Raw genomic sequence first — 19,169 nt, 5'->3', positions numbered from 1 at the left:
AAATTGTCTGGAAGGCTGAGCCCAAAGAGTGGTGGTGAATGGCGCCACACTCAGTTGGCAACAGAACACTAGTGGTATTCCCCCTGGGCTCAGTACTGAGGCCTACCTAAACTTATTAATATATGTGGACAAGGGGATCAAGTGCCTCTTTAGTCACTCTGCAGATGACATCAAATTAAGTGGGAATGTTGACACGCTGAGGGTAGGCTGGTTCTGCAGAAGGAACTGCACATGCTGGATTGGTGGTCCAAGGCCAGTGGTAAGAGGTTCAACAAGGCGCCAGGTCCTGCCCTTGGATCACAATAATCCCAGCCAGCACTACAGGCTGGGGTAAAAGTAGCTGAAAGCTGTATGGTGGAAGAGGGCCCAGGGATGCTGAACAGGAACAGAGCCTGAACATGATACAGCAGCATGCCCAGTTGGACGTGAAAGCCAATGGCATCCTGGCCTGTATCAGCAATTGTGTGACCAGCAGGACTGTGGATCCTTGTTCTTAGCACTGGTGAGGCTACACCTCAAGCTCCATGTCCAACTCCGGGCTCTGTAGGACACTGAGGTGCTGGAGTGTGTCCAGAGAAGGGCAATGGAGCTGGTGAAGGGTCTGGAGCACAAGTCCTGTGAGGAGTGGCTGAGGAAGCTGAGGTTGTTTAGCTGGGCGAAAAAGAGGCTTGGGGTGACCTTATCACTCTCTACAACTCCCTGACAGGAGGTTGCCTCCCAGTGGAGGTCTGCCTCTTCTCTCAGGTAGGAAGAGCTGGCCTCAGGCTGCACCAAGGGAGGTTTATAGGGGATACTACAAAACATTCTTCCACCATAAGGCTGGCGAGGCATTGGAACAGGCTGCCCAGGAAAGTGGTTAAGTCACTATCCCTGGAAACGTTAAAAGAAGTGTAGAAATGGCGCTTGATTGTACTTACAAATTCTTGGCTGCAAATGCGTATGTACTACCAGGCTATACAAGCAGGTCTTTTCTTCCTCTCAGCGGGCGGGGTCTCAGACTCTTGGGAAGCCCTGCTGAGCAGAGCTTGGTTTCCACATGCAGCAGCCCCCACCGCGGCGCGCACCTTGCTGTGGGGCGACTGGTGAGGGACGGAGGAGCGCTGAGCTCGGCCAGCTCCGGAGGAGCGGCACCCCACCGCCATCACCACACCGAAAGCGGCCGCAGCGCGGGGAGGCGGTGTGGGGGCGGGGCCTCCGGCAGGTACCCCCCGCATCGCAGTGCACTGGCCACGCCCCTCAGGCCCCACCCTCCCCCGAGCGGCTGCTATGGGGAGGAGGATGAGGGGGCGCCGCGGCGGCGCTTGTGGTACAGCCGCGCTCGTCTGACCGGGCCCCGCGGTTCCCACCGCTTCCTCCGTGCCGCCCTCCATACGCCCCGCACCGCGCCGCCGCCGCCAGGGGCGGGGGAATTGCGGAGAGTGGATGCCTAGCGGGCACCCACGGGGCAGAGACCCGCGGACGCCATGGGCTGCTGCAGCTCCGCCGCGCAGGTGGGTGGCCCGTGTTCCCCTCCCTTTTCCGACACCGCCGCCCTCTGCTGCAGGGCCCTGCCACACCTGGCTCCGGCTCCGCTGCCCGCCCCGCGGCTGTATCCCCCGCACCGGCCCCGCGTCTGTCCTTGTCGCTGTCCTGTGGCTGCGCAGCCGCTTGTTCCCTCCACAGCCGCGCTCTCTGGCGGCCGCGCATCCCCCTGTGCCCCTCGCAGCACAGCTTGCCTCAGACTAAGCGCCGCTTTGCTGCCTCCCACCACGGAGGCCCGCTTTCCTGTGGCAGTGTACCCGCCTCGTTACACCTGTAGCGCCGTTCTCCCGTGGTTGCGCTCTCTCCTGCGTCCCAGTCTGTAACCACATTCTGTGATTGCTGGGAACCCATTGCTTTCCCTCCCCACTTCACCAACAATTCTTCCACCAACAGCTATGCCCTCCCATGATTGCGACCACCTTGCTTTCCCCTCTCGTAGCCTTACTGTTTCGTGGCTGGATACCACCCCCTTACATCCACTCGCCCAAAGCCTTCATGCACATGAACTGTGCATCTTTTTGCTCCCTCTGTATCTGTGCTTTCCCGCACATGGCTGTGCACCCCTCCACCATAGCCTTACTCCTTACCATGCTATGCACTTCCACCCTCTGCCTACTGTTCTGTGTGCTGCTTCTCCGGTGGATCCTTTTCACTTTGCCCCTTCTTCCCCAGCCCTTGTTTGGCTTTGCAATCTGTGGCATACGCTGCTCCACTTCCCTGCCATGGCTGCAGCTGCAGACCTCTCAGTTCTCACCTGCCATCCTCGTAGAGCCTTGCACCACTGTCCTGTGATCCCCACCCCAGCTCCCCCCTTCCATACCTCAGTACAACTCCCTAGATAGCTCTGCATGCCCTGTCCTTCCCTGCAGCATGTTTTTTGACGTCCCTACTACTCTACCCGACAGAGAGAAGCTATTCCATGGGAGAAAAATCATCAGGCCCAGGGCATCCCTCAAGTCCACTGCCCCTGGAAAGGGAGACAGTCCTAATCCCAGCCTCCTTCCTCACTCTATGGCCAAGGGTTCAGGTGCCTCTCTGCATCCATTTCCCTGTGTGTGATTGGTCCCTGCACATCTCTTGTTTCCGAGGTCGGTTTTTCTTTCTTCCCCCTCCCCCTTCGATCTGTTTTGCCCGTACTGACTCCTTTTTTTCCCCCAGAGTGGTGCTGCCAGGCAAGGTGCAATCGGGTGCTCCACCCAATGCTCCAGTTTGTGGCTCTGCTACCCATTTTAATGTTGCCTTTGAACAACACAGCCAAAGCTATGCTGTTTTTTGCTGATTTTCTGAAGGCTGTAGTACAAACGGTCATGACTGATGCCTTGGCTGTGTTTTGCTCGCTTGCAAATGCTAGTTTCCTTTGGCTATATCACTTGCAGTGGCTGAATCCAGCTTACAGCAGACTGCTTATGTGGGAAACTCCGTTTCTGCTGTCCCAGATGAGTCATCACAGAGATGAGTTTTTGTAGCTCATCCGTTCAGGCAGATTTTTATTTTTATATAAGAGCTCTGTCCTTCCAATGAAGAACACTGCAGAGAGCTGTCCAGTTGCAATAGGAAACGTCCTTTCTGTATAGCAAATATGCTGCAAAGGGAAGGCAATCAACTTTATGGTGCATGAACAAATGGTTTGAATTAAGAGTGAGTTATATGCTAAATGTAAGGGGCAGATTTTGAAATTGTTCAGTCACTGCAGTAGACTGCCAGAGGATATTTGGAAGTCTGTATTGTTTGAGGTTTGCTAAAAAAACCCCAGCATGTTAGATAAACATCTGTCAGGAACAGCATAAGGAAAGCTGATACAGACTTGGAGCACGGAGAGTGAAGTAGATATTTTGAAGAAATGTTTTCAAGTCTTTTTCAACCTTATTTTCTGTGATTCCTATCCAAATTGCTTTTCTTGAGTGTTTTCTAGGCCCTTTCTAGCTCTTCTGTATGAATTTGAATCGCCGTTCACTCTTCTTTTCTTAAAGGAAAATGCAGGCTTATTTGTGGGTAATGTTAGAGGATGAGTTGCCTTGCATATCTAGCCTGTTCATGGGTTTCAGCTGACTGATTTTGGTGAAATTTGTGTTCTGCTGACAGGTTGTATGATGATAACAGTACTCTACTAAACTTTACATTTGCCTTCCTAATGTATGGCAAGATACAATACAACAATTGAGCTTTGTGCCCCATATACACATGGCTGAAGTATAAAGAATGGCAGTTTATTTAATTTCCTAACCGTAAGCAATGGTGTGTCTCCTCAGGAAATCCAAATCAAAGGGTAGTTGCTGAATATTTTATCAGCAGTTTTGTCTGGTATATGGATTACAGAAACCTTGCTGTATACATACCATACAGCACTACATTAGGTCCTAATGTCTGTCCTATCATCCCTTTAATAATGAAAAAATTGTTGTGTTCCTCATCTACTATGGTCTTATGCACTTCCTCCTCTTACATTGTTCCTGGTTAGGGGTCCATCAGACATTCCTTCACATTTTCTCACCTTCTTTTTGCTTCTCCATTTGTAGTTTCATATTTGTCTTTGACATAATTGCTCCTCTTATTGTGAATGCCCTCATTCCTTATGACTTTGTTTTTCAAGTAGATTTCTCATTAAGTTTATTTTTCAGTGCTCTAGCCTATTTGATCTTCACCTGCTAATCCCCGTTTCTGTTTCTGACAGAAATGATTACTTCTGTTTTGATGCTAACAACCATTTTATCTGATTACTGCATCTCCAAGTCCCTTTCTCATGACTGCCACCTTCTCTTCTCATTTCTGATAATGCATCTACGTGTGACTGATTGTTGAACTGGATAGATTTCTTTGTAGTTTTATTCATTGCTTTTATTTCATACTCAATTATCCATTTTTCCCCCTAGGTATGTTTCCCAGTTCCTTTGCTTTGCAGACTGTCTAAAGGTCTCTGTCTTAGGCCTTTTCCTGTGCCTCTTCTCCAGCAGAATCTAAAGGTTTCCAGAGAAAAACTGATTGAAATTGACATGTTTACCTTTATTCAGCACTATTGATTGCTTCTTACAGAGATGTATTCTCTGTAAGAGATGTTTTCTGCTTTTTCTGCCTTTTTAACTACCCAAAGCCCCATTCATTCAGTTTTTCTGTTTTAATTTCACAGGTTTTTACATCCTGCTGTCATCTTATTCCCTTCCTAATTTTATTCTGAGTTGCTATTCTGCATCCTTGAAAATAACAGCACTCTAGTCTGTTTACCTTCTTTTCCAAATTCCTGAACAGAGAAATTTATGTTTGTTGCCACACATTCTTTCCTCTTCATATTAACTTAATTCCAGTCCAGATTCTGTGTTGTGCTGAAATTGTCTCCAGTTAGTATCTCTACAGACTTCTTGTGCCCAAGGTGAAAGGATTCCACATCTTTCTTACCCTCCTTGGTCTCTGTTGCTTTCAATAGCGTATGTAATCCTCTACCACATGTCTTATTCTCTCTGGGTTGTGTATACTGCCACAGAATTTTCTGAGTTGGAAGGAACCCACAAGTATAATTGAATCTAATTCCTAAGTGAGTGGTCCGAACAGGGATAGTGCTGTTGTTTTGCAATTATTCACTGCCTTCTACTCTCTGATTATTGTTTATTTGCCATTACTTCTGTCTGTGGTTATACTTCCAGCCTTCCCCTCCTTTTGTTAACTTCTTATTTTACCAAATTTATCAGCTTTATCTGTTAAGAGTAATGTTAAATTAAACTTAATACAACCATACCAGACTTTCTTCCAGATGAGCTAATTCTTTCTGTTGCTCCACTGCTGTTTTGTCTGCTGAGGTGATTAGAACTGGAGTATTTCTTTTCCATTTTCTTTCTTATTTTCATTTTGGTATTCCATGGTTGCACAAAGTTCTTTCACTTCCCCTGGTGTAACATTTTCTGTGATCTCTGCTACTTCTTTATCATCCCAACTAGAATTCTTCTTTACTTCTTGTTCCTTTTCAGTGTTACCTGTTGTTTCTTCTTGGTGTTACCAGGGTGTTTTCATCTTTTTTTCTTTAAGGGCTTGTGCAATTCCGTACTTATTTAGGATCACTAAGCTGTCATTTTTTCGTACTTGCTGTCTCTTTACTATCACCATCTTGAACCTTGATCTTGTAGAGAAAACCTTGTGCAATGTCAGCTACATCTTAGCAGTTGTCTTAAAGCAGTCTTGTTTATCTATTGTTAGTTATCGTGAACAGATCTTCCTAATATTTCTTTGAATTGTTGTTTAGCCAAGGTTTGCTAATGTATATGAGATGAAAACCTGCAAAGGAAGGAACAAATACTGAGGTGGGATTTCTATCTCCTGTCTAGTATTGCTGTTACTTGTCAGTACCTTCATGTTGTTTCTGCCCACTGTCCTCTCTTGGCCATATATTTATCATGAGATTGGTGTTTTCACAAGAAGGGTGCTTCTGTCTGGATGCATCTCTTTTGTCATGGATCTGCTGTGCAACAAAGCTTAAGTTTCTTCTTACTTTTGATGGCAGTAACTCTAGTTTGAGTTTGTGGTTTGTTTTTTTTTTTTTATTTGTATGTTTGTGCTGTTTTGGAAATTATCTTCTCTACTTAAATGTAGGTATCTTTTTAGCAAATGGTGCAGAAGTTCTGAGTTGTTAAAATAGTTGCATTTCTTTCAAATCCTTATTTTTACTGAGGAAGAAAAATGGAGTTGAGCACTCATATTCTCTTCCCTGGCTTTTCATTATTCTCCTTTTCCAGTGGTATTTTCTTCAATGTCACAGCATCAATCCATTTTAAAACTAGATTTTAAGGAAGCAACTGTTGGAGTTCATCACTCCTATGTTGCCACAACTGTTAGGCTGTCCTGTAAATCTGTTTGAACTAATCTGTACAGGTTCTTCGTTTTTTTCTTTTTAAGCAAGAAAACTTATTTTACAGTATAACTCAAATTGCTCCATGATCTAGTTTATAGCACAGTTCTGTAATGTTTGCATTGTTATATCTGAGGGACAGAAATTCATAGATCATGAAAGGGGATGAGGTGTGGGGAGAAACAGACCTTAAACTGCCTTCTCATGGAACAGTTGGAACACAAAATCTCTTCTTCCTTCCTGCTGTTCTACAATGGTAGTAGCTGATAGTAGTTATAAGGTGTTTGCTTTGGCAGCATGTTATAGGAAACAAGGCAACTTATTCAAGTCTTAGTGTTTGTGTTGCAATTGGAAAATACTGTTGTGTTTAAAATAAACTTACAGCTTTTTACATTAGGGACTTAATCTACGATATGTGTAAGAGAAGCTTGAAGTATTACTGGAAACTGGAGGCATCACTGGGAAAAACAAAGCACATGTTATTCTTGGTGGTTTTAGTGCTGACCTTGGTTTTTGAAAAGCTGTAAGAACGTCCCTTTATAAAAGGAGATGAAGAGAGATCATCCCTTAACTTTCCCTTGAGCATCTGCTATCAAAACAACATTGAATAAATCTGGAGATCCTAATTTTTTGCAAAATTGAGTATGTTCTGATGGAATAGCTCTTCCAACCATTATGGGCAATACAGATTGCTAATTATACATCAGCCATATATTTTCAGTTGTCAGAGGTTCTTGCAGTCATATGAGTTTAAGAGGCATCAAAACATGCCTGCTTCATTCTGGGCATGGGTACCATCATGGAAGAAGACCAGACAAATAATGGTGTTGATGAAGGGAAATAGAATAAATTGTTACTTCTCCTTCCAGGAGATAGAAAGCTTGATTTCCCTTTCAATATATTGACAATAGATGAGGCTTCTGTTTTAGCCTCTGGTAAGCAGGTATTGTAAGAAGGACAAGCTGGATCCAAGAACATGCTAATGATAAGGTATCTCATGGAATCACTTCTGTATTTCTGGTCTGTAAGCTCTGTTACTTTCCTATGAAGCATGAGAAGTCCTTTTATAAATGCTGTCACAAGCAACTGCACAACCTGTGCAAATAATTCCTTTTGATCTTAACATAGAAATATTTAAATTACATAGATACTTGTGAGTACTCTATAGAAGTTATAGAGTACTCTATAAAAGTTCATTGAGTTTTTCCTACTGAGGACTAGCTGATCTGAGGTTCAGACTACCCTTCAGTTGTATCACTTCTTAAAATTTGTAGGTAGTGAGTTATTTCCTTTTACTTTGTTAGATAATTCAAACATCGACATTTTAAGAGCTTCGGGAAGTGAGAGTTTGTACTAGTAACAAGCATAGCGCATAGCAAAAATTACAAAATTTTTGCAAAATTTTTTTTTTTGATGAAGTGAGAACAGTTTTGGAGTAGACTGATTATCTTGCATTGTTAATAGTGAATGCTAAATCCAGAACTTGTTATTGTAATCTATTTGGCATCGAGACTGCTGTCAGCCATGAGAATTTTAGGTTAATAATTGTGAGGGTATGTCAAGTATCATCCAGCTGATAGCTTTTATTTGTCATTATGAAGAAATGAGTGTTTGTTAAGTAGTGAAGTTGTTAACTGTCTTTATGCTGCTTACTCTGAAGGCAAGCTTTGGCACTAACTGTGCATGCCTTTTCTGTATTTGGGCTGACTGTAATTTTTGTTCCTATGAACCTAGCTCAGTGATTTCTTTTGTGAAAAGTAGAACTTGCAAACCAATTTAACAGAAACTGTGTCTTTGGTATTTTGTATCTTTCCCCCTCTGAAGCAGCCTTTAGAAAATTGTGTAAATATTATGCTTACCTTCTAAAAAATGGTTATATAGTGTTGTCAGGCTACCTCTCCCTGTTGACTAAACTGATTACTAATTTTTACCTTTGTTTTATGAAACTGTACTGAAAGCTTGGCTATAATTCTTAGAGAAAGACTTTGTAAATATCTAATAAGGTTCTTTTAGGTTTTTAGGTCATTCTATCACTTTGATGTTTCCCAGACTTACGCAGTAAAATATCATTGCATTCATTGGCCTGCTTTTGCTAGGTTGTTTTTTTTTTTTTTTTGTGGGTTGTTTTGGTTTTTTTTTTTTTTTTTTGTTTTGTTCTTTTAAATCTTCTAGGTAAGCAATTTTCTAATGTGGAATAGAAGTGTATATTTGTATGACAACAGCCTCAAAAGCATCTGTATGTATATTTCAGAAGAGAAAAGTGCCAACTTAATTTTGAGGTTCAGCTTTACAGTCCAAAAATTTAGTTTTCTCTGCTTTAATATTTCAACACCCAGTAAGCAATGCACTTTAAGAATAGAATATGATTGCTGGTATGTTGAAAAGCTGATTCCATACTGCATTTTTACATGCTAGTTTCTAACAGCTGCTATTTTTATCAGTAGTGTTGCTAGACTATGGTGGAGAGCATGATGAGCGGACTATGTTGACTTGTACCTGATAATATATATTGTGCCTGCTCTTAATTAATGCAGTTAAAACAACTGTCTACAGCAGAAATGAGTGCAGGCCTCTTTTGTTTTGGTTTTGTTTTAAATTTAAGCCACTCTTGCTGCTCTCCAGATATATTATTTGACTGAGGAAGAGACCTCTGAATGTTGTATGCAGATCTACAGAAACAAAACAGGAAACTCATTTAAGTACTTTGTTCAAGGTCACAGTAATCATGTCCTGCAAATGCTTTGTCAGACTTCCCATAATTTGCAGTGAAAAACTGCAAAATTATTGCCTAGTTATAAGGAAGTATGCTTGTGCAATAAGCTAAGGGCTTGACATATTTTCTTTTCCATTCTCCTCCCACTTTTTCTTACATAAATCAGATAGAGCTTTCTTAGTATTAGTTCCTGTTAATCTAATATACTTTCAGTGTCCTCAAGCGCTGCCCTCTTATTATATAATCCTGAGTGTTTTTCTTTCTTGTTATGCCAGAATTTTGAATCTGTAAGTCAGGAGTTTGTATTTAAGCAGCTTTGATTTTCTGAACTTGCCAAATACATTGGAATATAGGATGCATTTTGAAGGAATGTGTATCAAACTGCTATGAATGTCCCTGTAAGTGGCAACACTGTTAGTTCTCACAGCAGTGGTGTGCAGGCCATGAGCTCCTAATGAGCTGTGATTTACTTGAAGACAGTGCAAAGAACACGGGCAGCGTTTTCTATGGAATATACTCCACATCTCACGTGGAGACCAGTAATTGGAGAGTTCTGCCCTGGGGTTCCTGGTAGGTTTTTTGGGTGTCCTGCGATAAAGCTAACATTTGAAAGTAAAGTGTGTTTTTAATTGCATGTTTTACTAGTTGTAAGTCAGAAAGGATTTTGTAATTTGGGATTTGTAGTCTGTAGAAGTAGTAAAATTTGAAATTCTGTGATAAGCAAGTAGAAAATTCAAATGTAGTGCAGTAACTTGGTATGTGCAAAATGTCTTCAGAAGTGAAGAAATGTTTTGATTTTTTGGTTTTGTGGTTTTGGAGGGGGGAGTTGTAGATTTTTTGTAGGGGGGGTTGTGGTTTGTTTTGGCTTTGTTGCTTTAGGTTTTTATTGTTATTGTTTTGGGTTTTTTTGCATGACTGATTTTTTATTAATGATTAAGAACTATGGAAGTACCAAAATTGCATTGAAATGGGTATTTTAAGCCCCTGAAAAATATTACTGTGATATTTGTAAAATATACTTATTTATTGCTTTTTTGAAATAAATACTTAATAATGTATAATGAAGAAAAGAAACCACAACTAAATACTTTTGAGACTTAAAAATAGGACTTTTGTCTGTAGATGGCCTGACCTCTAAACTTCAAAACTGCAGCAGGTGTGCTGATCATGTCAGCTTTTTTTAATCAGCTGTGTTATGTTTCAAGATAAATATTTAAGTTGTTGATTGATGTGGAGGTATGTAATCAAGGAGCTTTGAAATGATGTTTAGTATGAGTTGACTAAAGATGAATGGAAGATGATCTACAACACAACATATGCTACATTCAAGAGTGAAGTCCCCATGTATGAGTTTTCAGGGTAAACATCCTTATATTATACCATTAGTAATACTGTAAATGATACCTTATGTGATCTCAATTTTGTTTACCTTATGTTAAAAACTTATAAATACTATTCGTGCTATTAGCAAAATAGAAGATGTGGACATATTGAATTCATGGTATTCTTAATCTCTGAAGAGAAGCAAAGGATAAATTCATTACCTTTTGGTGGATAAAGCAGTATTACACCATCCGAAAACTTCTTCTAGCATTATTTTTGAGTTTCATACTTATAATGGGCAGGTGCATCATTTCGGTGGACAGGGCATTGGAGAACCGGTGGTGAATTGTGAAGTTCTTAGGAAAATAAGGATATGGGTGCCTATATGTAAAATACAATAAAATACAATAAAAATACAATAAAATAAAATATGACAGTAGATACAAAATGTGACTAGTGTCTGCTTTGCAGTAAATTGAAAAATACACTGTTTTGTAATGAGATTGAACCAGAAATTCCACAAAAACGGAATGTTGGACTTCACTGTGAGTTACATGTCCTATTAGGGAGTCCCTTTTGGAATTATCCCAAGGTGTTTTGGCTTCTTTCTAGAGATGACTGGGACACGCTGCAGTAGTGCTACAGTGACAAGCTCTTTTGTCCCTTTAAGTGGAAGACATTGCTTCGGTTTTCTAAGTCTCTGGCAACTCAAGCTTCTGCTTCCCATGAGAATGCAACCATTAGCAAGCTCTTTGAGGTTGGAGCAATAGTCCTCTTTCCCAGAGGTGGATCCAGGTCAAGTCTACACTAATAATTATTTTAGTGTGTTTATGGAGGTATTCTAATTGATACAATGTAGCTCATTCTTCCAGGGAGCTTGTATCATTTAGTAGAGTAAAAGTTTGCACTTGCACTTGGTGTGAGTTCCTGTTCTAGTAGTAATGGAGGTGTACCAATAATATGCTGTATAGTAAACAAGTTTTATTGTGAACAGGAGAGATTGTCTGAACTCATGATAAAGTGCTGTAAGCTGCTGTTTAGTGCTTTGTCTGAACACCTTACAGATCATGCATAGGAAGTCTCTAGGGAATGGTGAACATTTTAACTAAGTCAGCTGTATACAGTGTTCTTAGACTTCCTGGTGGAGTAAGCTAAGGGTTTTTTATAAAAATGTAACATGGTTGGTAATGTCATGAACTGAAAATAGGCTTCATTCTTCAAGACTTTGTTGTGCACACTTAAACAGCATATTCGCCACATGAAAGTTTTATAGAGAAAACTAGTTTACTTGCATTTTATTTTTATTCTCTGAAGTGCACTTGTGTGGGGAATTGAGTGTAAGCTTAGGGTCAGGACTGGTGGTCTCTTTAGGCTCTAGGATCGAGGTCTGCTGCTAGTTCCTCTTTTAAACAGGTGCATAGTGTAGAAAAATCTACCATGTCTTAGGCAGAAAAATGCCATATCTATTAAACCTCTTGCATTGCAAACAGTTTGCTAAACTAGTAAATTATGGCTTATCTTATTTGTAGTCAGAATGCTTCACAGTGAAGGTCAACATGTGATTAGTATCTTTTTTAGCTTGTAAAGATGTAAAATGGGTAAAATAGCATCTCCTTAAATGGCCGTTAGGAAACACTGATAAATGTTTCAAGAACTCTCTTTTTCTTCTGTGTGGGTATGTTTCAATAGCATTTGAAGGTGCAGGGTTAAACTTGGCTTGCAGGACAACTTCGGAACTGGATGACTTCTTGGTCATCGCCTTTTTAACCTGGCTTGCCCAATTCCCAAGGAGGCATGCTCTTATATGTCATTTGGTGGTATGCACCAGTATTGCAAATGGACCCTTCAGTTTTGAAGGGTTGAACTTGCATCATAGTTGTAAAATTTATGTATTCTTTACTCAAAATGCTACCGAAATAAACTAAATGCTATTTATATGATCAGTTGAATAACTGGTACTTTATCAGAACCAGTCTGCCTTCTAGGAAAGGTGGATGTTGCAGGACTTCAGCAGTTTCCACAAAAGATGCCAGTCGGGATGAGAATCCTTTTTTACCTCTAAAGGCCATTTATTAATGCTCTGTGCACACTGTAGCTGTTTGTCTTCTATGAAGATAGTTAGCTACACAATAATTTCTGATTTTTAATTTAAATAAACACAGAGCAGTCATGTCTATTTACTCTTCTGTATTGAATCACAGTTGTATGTATTCTGAGTCAGGATGCTACATCAAGGTGATGAAACAATAGAGAATTTAAAGGAGATGTAGTTAGATGAATATGGTTCCTGGGATAGGGTTTTGTAATAAATTATCTTAATATCAGTGTACTTAACTATCTGAATGAAGTTGTGACATTATTCTTACAACCTTCAAGTTCATATACAAATTGGAATAGCCCTATACTCTCCAGCTGCTAACTTACACTCACAAGCTAAAGTGGAGCCTAGAGTCTAACCTCTAGGCTCTGAGCTGCAACTCCTTTTCATCCAGTGGTTGTAACTCATGCCAGTTATTCACTGGGTTGTCCTTAATTCAGCCCACTTGCCTCACTAGCACCTGAATTTTCTTCTTCTTGAAACATGTCATCTGACCACCGCAAGACTTTTTCTTTCTGCTTCCTGTACCATCATGATGTTGCAACATCATCAATTGATAGCAGATTCCATCTTTATCCTTACCTTATTCACATCTTTGCTACTTACCTACAGCTTGATTATCTGTATGTGTAGCGCTGCAGATGTTCTCTAATGGGCTTCTTGCTTCAGTCTCATCACTCCCAAATTTTACATTGCATGAGACATGTTGTGTTCAAAATAAATTCTCTGTAGCTCCCTGCATCTGTAATCTCCTGTTAAAATGCTGTGTTTCCCATCTTTTTATGGTCTTATATGGGTTTCACTCTGGTTATGGCACATCAGTGCTTGTATGGCAGCATCCAGTACTGTTATTACAGTTAACAGTGAAAGTGGTTATGGCTATGCTGGTTCTGGCAATTCCTGTACAGAAGTATATTGCAGTATGCCGAGGAGACCTGCTCTTTGGTGCTGCGAAGGTATATGCAATGAATACCAAGAAAATAACTTCTTTTTATTTTGTATTTTCATGCAAGTACTTTTAGTCTTGAGAATGTATAGCTCTGAATTCGGCTAGGAAAAACCAGTAGTTAATGTCCTGACATTCTTCCTGCTTCCTCTTCTGCAAGAGAAGTCTTAACTGTAGATGTCCAGTTTTCTAGTGTGTAGTACTAAAACATTATTTTAAAATTGCAGCACCTGAGGGTTTTGATTTGGTTTTGAGTTTGCTAAGTCTTGTGCAAAATGGAAAGATGTAAACTTATGACCATGCTTATTTGCATTTTTGAGTAAATGACTTACAAAATCAGCACAGAAGAGCTGTTATGAGCAGGAAATGTTCTCAACCTGAAAGTTTGTCTTGGCGGGAAAGACTGATTTGCCAGCCTTTCACTTCTGACGGATAGTGCTCCAGATTCTCTGTGCTTTCATGACAGTACATGCTTTGTTAATGGCAAGAATACCCTTAGAGAGCATAGTGTAAATTATGGAAACTCTGTTTTAAGGGAAGACTTGAAATGAATCAAAGAATTTCCATTTTTTTTTTTTTTTTCTCTAGCTTTCTTGCATAAGCAAGCACTGCAGGCTCCTGCGGCAGCTACCTGCCACGACCTCAAGCAGACAAAATGAGCCGGCTAGCACTGTCTGTGAGGCCAGGTGGCCGCCACGTGTGTGGGCACCCCAGGGGAAAGGCGTCTGCCACCCTGGTAGTGCTGAGTGCCGCAGTTTGGTAGCTTCACACGCTAAGAGGAGATAAGAGACGAGAGGGACACTTGCTTGCGAGCCCAAAGAGCTTTTATTCCCCCAGGCATGGTCAGAACAAAGTGCTCTCCGAGGATGCAGTGAGAAAATGCCGAGGAAGTAAAGGATGGCAACAGGTTAAATAGGGGGTGAGCAGACTTTGTGAGCCTTTGTGGTGAGCAGAATAGGGGGTGGAAACCTGGCTTGCCCAATGGGGACAAACGATAGAGAAATGACATAGATTATAACAACCAATGGTAACATAACAGAGGTGAGCATAAAGTCCTGGGACGAATAGAAAGCCTGTGGGTGATTGATACAGAACTTCCTTGAAGAAGCTGGGGGTAGTTACAGGATTGACACCTGTCAAGGAGTGACAAACCTTGACTGATGGGACTAAATAAGGAGAAAACAGGGCGAGGTGAGGAGATTGACAGGTAACTGTGGATCCGAGTGGCAGGAACTTCCAGGGTAAACAACTTGGAACAAACCACTGTTCCAAGTGAGGGGAAGAATAGGGGAGTACAAGGAACAAACCTAACTAACATTAATAAAACATCTGTCTAAATAAAACCAACCCACAACAGGCTCCTAATCTATCTGGAAGAAAAGCTGAAATGAGTAGAAGTGCTGATTTAGGATTTCAGGCAAAGCACGTCTGCTAAAATGTTAAGGCGTTTCAGTCACAATGGATACACAGCATAGTTTACAGATTGCAGAACAAACAACATTTGTTGGACCTTACATTGACCATAGATTAACAATTTATGTCGCCAAAGGATGAAAATCAGTCTGAGTAAATGCCTAAGGATGTAGAGTACACAGGGAGCAATCACTGGAGAGACACAGACACCAACATCAAAGACAAGGATAAAGGACTGTGAAGCTATGGAACTAGGAGCTAGGATTCATTGGGAATCCTTCAGAATACAAGGAAGCAACTGGGAAGAAAATAGTAGACAGATAATGGTAGCTAGCTTGGGTTTTAGTGAGATCTAAGGACAAGAAAGATTGGACAGGCTACAGGAGAGAGGTGTTCTTTTAAACATGTATCATTTCATACCTTGTTACCATGATAGGCGGTTAGATTTTAAGTTAGTAAGTATCTAGTACTTGTTGAGTTTCCTCCTAGGATACTTTTTGTTTAGAATACCTTTTTTTTTTTTTTTTTTTTTTTGTGGGGTTTTTTTTTGGTGGGTTTTTTTTTTTTAATTTTGTTTTGTTAAAGCTTTTTTTTTGAAGTTGGCCTTTTTTTTCAGCAATAGTAAGAACCATAGGCAGAAAATTAATATATCTGTGTAACTTTCTGACTGTTCTACGTTATAGCATTTTATGTTTCTTTTTAACATCTAAATTGCAGTCCACTTAGTAAGTAAAATGGATTACTTATGGTAACTGTGACTAGTCAGACAACCGAAATCCTTGCCAGAGCTATTCTAGAGACTTTTAAAAATCCTATTAAAAGATTTTGTATGCAGATGGTAGAGAGAGGATTAAAAACAAAAACAAAAACAAAAACAAAAAACAAAAAAAAAAAACAAAAAAAAAAAAACCAACAAAGCATGCCAAAGGCAGTTTGCTCTTAAGACAGCAGCTGTAGCTGAAATTTCTCTGCTTTTTGTAAATAAAAATAAATTTCTAAAGAATCTCAAGTTCTTGGAATGAATTTAGGAATAGGAATCATGAAGCCTTACATATATAATGCAATTATGATTATGCTAATTATAACAATATAAATGTCACAATCTTGTTGTAAATGTTAAGTTCAAAGAGTGTGTTAGTTATAAGTGTGAACCGCTAGGATCAGAAGGTTCAGTTTTGTTGTATGTGGGTTGTAGAGTGCATAATGTGACCTTTTAGCACCTCTCACTACTGGTTATTGAGTAAAATCTAAAGAAGTTTTACTGTTCAGAACCTACAGTGAATTTGCAGTTTGAATTAAAACAGTATTTATCACATCTGTAAAACTATATTTATCACAGCTGCAAGTGGAACTTCATTAATAAAAGATTGCAAAGTTAGCTTGGAATTCCCTAATGCAAAGTTGGACTATGTAGAAAACTGCATTTTTGAAGTGTGATGCATGCAGGATTTCATTTATTTACCCAGTTTTTAGCTTTCTAATGGTAGTATATGAAAAGGTTGCTTTGTGCTTGTGCCTAAAAAAGCCAAAGTTATCAATACCAAGAAAATTACCTTGCTAATATCATGTAAGTTACATGCTATTGCTTTTTTTTTAAATTAAAAATATTCAAAGTACATACTGGAGATAAAAGCTGTTGACATTTCATCCAGCCATTCTGTTCTAATTCAGTATTGACATTTGCTACCTTGTCAGTAAAATCTTGAAGATTCTTCAGTGTTGCGGTCCACGGTAGTAGTGGACACAACCTTCCCTGAGAGTGTCTTGAGCCAATGGGTAGGAGCCATGAGGGCACCAGCACACACAGACACACACACGAAACAACTCAACAGTGATGACACAGGAGGGTCCAGGCATGGAGTTCCAACATGCTTTTTTTCAGGCCACGCTGAAGTCATCCAGGAGCCAAAGACAGGAAATAAAGGAGGGTCTAGGATATAAACACAGAGAGAGGAAGAAAGAGGGGACAGAGGAGAGCTCAGGGATCCAGTGATCTGAGGGTTCACGAGTGGTACACAGGGAAGAGACCAATAGGGAATGCCAGTGTGGATAGGTGGAGACATAAACCAATGGGAAGACAGGGAAGGGAGAACTAACTAGAACATGAACATATAAGGGTAAAAGGGGTAAGGAAGGCCAATGGGCTAATGGGGAGGACAGAACTGGGACAAATTAACATTTGTTGCAGAGCACCTTGGGGGAAGCTTCTTTCCTCACCCTGAGCTGTGAGGAATGCCCAGAGCCTAAGGTGCATCTCTCCAGGAAATTGTTGTTGTATTTCCCCAGTAGAGTCACAGGCCTCCACACTTCAGAGTCTTAAGAGAAAAAAAAAACTAAAATCATAATTTGAACAGTTTACACCCTTTGGTTTGTCTCTGCAGAGGACAGTTGTGTATGTACTCTCCTTATATCAATCTCATTTTCTTATTCACAGATTAAAACAGTGCCTACAGTTTTTGGATCTCAGTCAATATATCTAAAAATTCAGTGTTTGGGAGCTGTTGAAAAAACTCGTCAGTGTAACTGTGTATTTTTAAAAGCAGCTGTAATCAGTATTTTTGCTATAACAAATTCTGATTTGCTGGTTAATTTTGTATTATAGCTAGTGCTTACTCTTTTCCTGAAACCTTTTTGCCTAAATGACTGTTTATAAGACTAATTATCTTAGCGATGTATACATACTTGAGAATTTTTACCTCATGAGCAGCGAACTATCTGAATTGCTTACAACTACCTCCATCATTGTGTATTCCAACATTTAATTATACAACTTTCCTTTCTGACACCATAGCAATACAGATGAAAGATTTCTTCACTGAAGTGTTAAGCTCAGCTGCCTTATGGCAGATAGAAAACTGTTCCTTAAACAGCAGTTTATTGCCTCCTTTCTACATGCACAGTTCTTGTTCAGCCTGCCAATACTCTTTGAAAATATAGGGCTCTTTGAAAAGTTTAATCCTTCTTGGAAATCAGATTACTGAAAGGTAGCTGTGGAAGACTGCAATAGGAGATATTTTCAGTTTCATGCCATTGATTTCTGTTTCCTGTTAATAAAAAGACAAGTGAAAATAACCTGTTTTGTGGATAAATATTTGTAAATTTCTAGATAAATTAACTATTTTCTGGGTAAGTAACTATTTGGTGATCTAGCTCCTGTGGAGGCACTTCTTTTGGAATCTTACATGAGCCTTACTCTTTGGGTCTTTCAATCAAGCTTCTTCAACTATCTTGGCATTTAAAGATGGCTCCTGCTGTAGGTAAATTACCTGTAGAATAATTTTCTGCTTTTTTCTATTATGAACAGACAATTAAAGTGTTGTTAACCTCATCTCTCTCTTCTCACACAAGAGTTCCAAGCGAGAGTGGAAGCCTCTGGATGACCACAGCTGCACAGATGTACCATGGCTGTTCTTATTCATCCTCTTCTGCATAGGAATGGTAAGTAAAACTCAGATGATTTTGTAAATGTTATATCATTAAAGAGTTTACATTCATAAGAAAGGAATTTTAAAACCTGTCAATAACTTAATCACTGGCAAAAATCAGGATAAAGCATCATCTGTAGAACAGAAATGGGTACATATCAAAGGCCTTTGGTGGGGATCCATAATTTATTGTTGGTGTCAATTCTTGCTTCAGCTTCTCTTCCCCTGAAACTGTGGTCTCAGTGGTAAATGTTTTTTCAGTGAGGTGAATTATCACTTGACTCATGTTCCTTATGCATGTCCCAGAAATGAGAGCTGGGTGTCTGGTAAGCAATTCTGTGAATCACAGTAAACTCTTTTTTGTGAGAAACAAAAATTAAAGACTGTTAAAGAGTTAACTGAATTTTTGTTTATTTGTTAATTAATTTATTTTTATTGTATGCTTAGTAGAAGCAGCTATTGTTAAAAACCATATTACTAATTATAAGATCTTTCTTTATAAGTTTTAACAGTTCTGTCCTCTGTGATGAAACCATCACCTTTTTCAAGTCAGCCTCACAACTCTACCCTTTTTATTAAAGGACCAAACCTCCAAAACCTGCAGATTAATGTAGAAGTACATTTCTTTCCATCTTGTTTTGTTTCATGGACCTATGTTTGCTACTCTTCTTAAACAGAGAATGTCCATTGCTGTCTTGTACTGCTGTGTTGCAAACAGGTGTCCTTGGGGGGGGGTTGGGACTTAACATGCTCTCAGATTTCTTTTCTGCTCTCCCTTGCTCTCTGGTGTTAGGAATAATTCCACTGAAAAATTTCTTCTACTTTCCCCAGGGTGTTTTTCAATGGTTGGCTTCAAATGTAAAAGTTATAATGATTATTTAAAATCATATCAATTATGT

General features: G+C 40.0%; 1 protein-coding gene across 1 annotated transcript in view; it reads left to right on the top strand.

Moving 5' to 3' along the window:
- The first annotated feature begins 1,404 nt into the window (after nucleotides 1-1,404).
- SLC44A1 (solute carrier family 44 member 1) overlaps nucleotides 1,405-19,169 on the top strand; it is a 67,398-nt gene continuing 49,633 nt past the window's right edge. Inside the window, exons 1-2 of the mRNA XM_053931547.1 lie at nucleotides 1,405-1,490; nucleotides 18,194-18,283. Coding sequence (XP_053787522.1) covers nucleotides 1,464-1,490; nucleotides 18,194-18,283 — 117 coding nt within the window. The 5' untranslated portion in view covers nucleotides 1,405-1,463. The remainder of the gene's footprint in view (nucleotides 1,491-18,193; nucleotides 18,284-19,169) is intronic.

This window comes from Vidua chalybeata, chromosome Z (genome assembly GCF_026979565.1).
Source record: "Vidua chalybeata isolate OUT-0048 chromosome Z, bVidCha1 merged haplotype, whole genome shotgun sequence".
Classification (NCBI taxonomy): Eukaryota; Metazoa; Chordata; class Aves; order Passeriformes; family Viduidae; genus Vidua; species Vidua chalybeata.
This window is presented reverse-complemented; position numbering and strand designations above follow the sequence as displayed.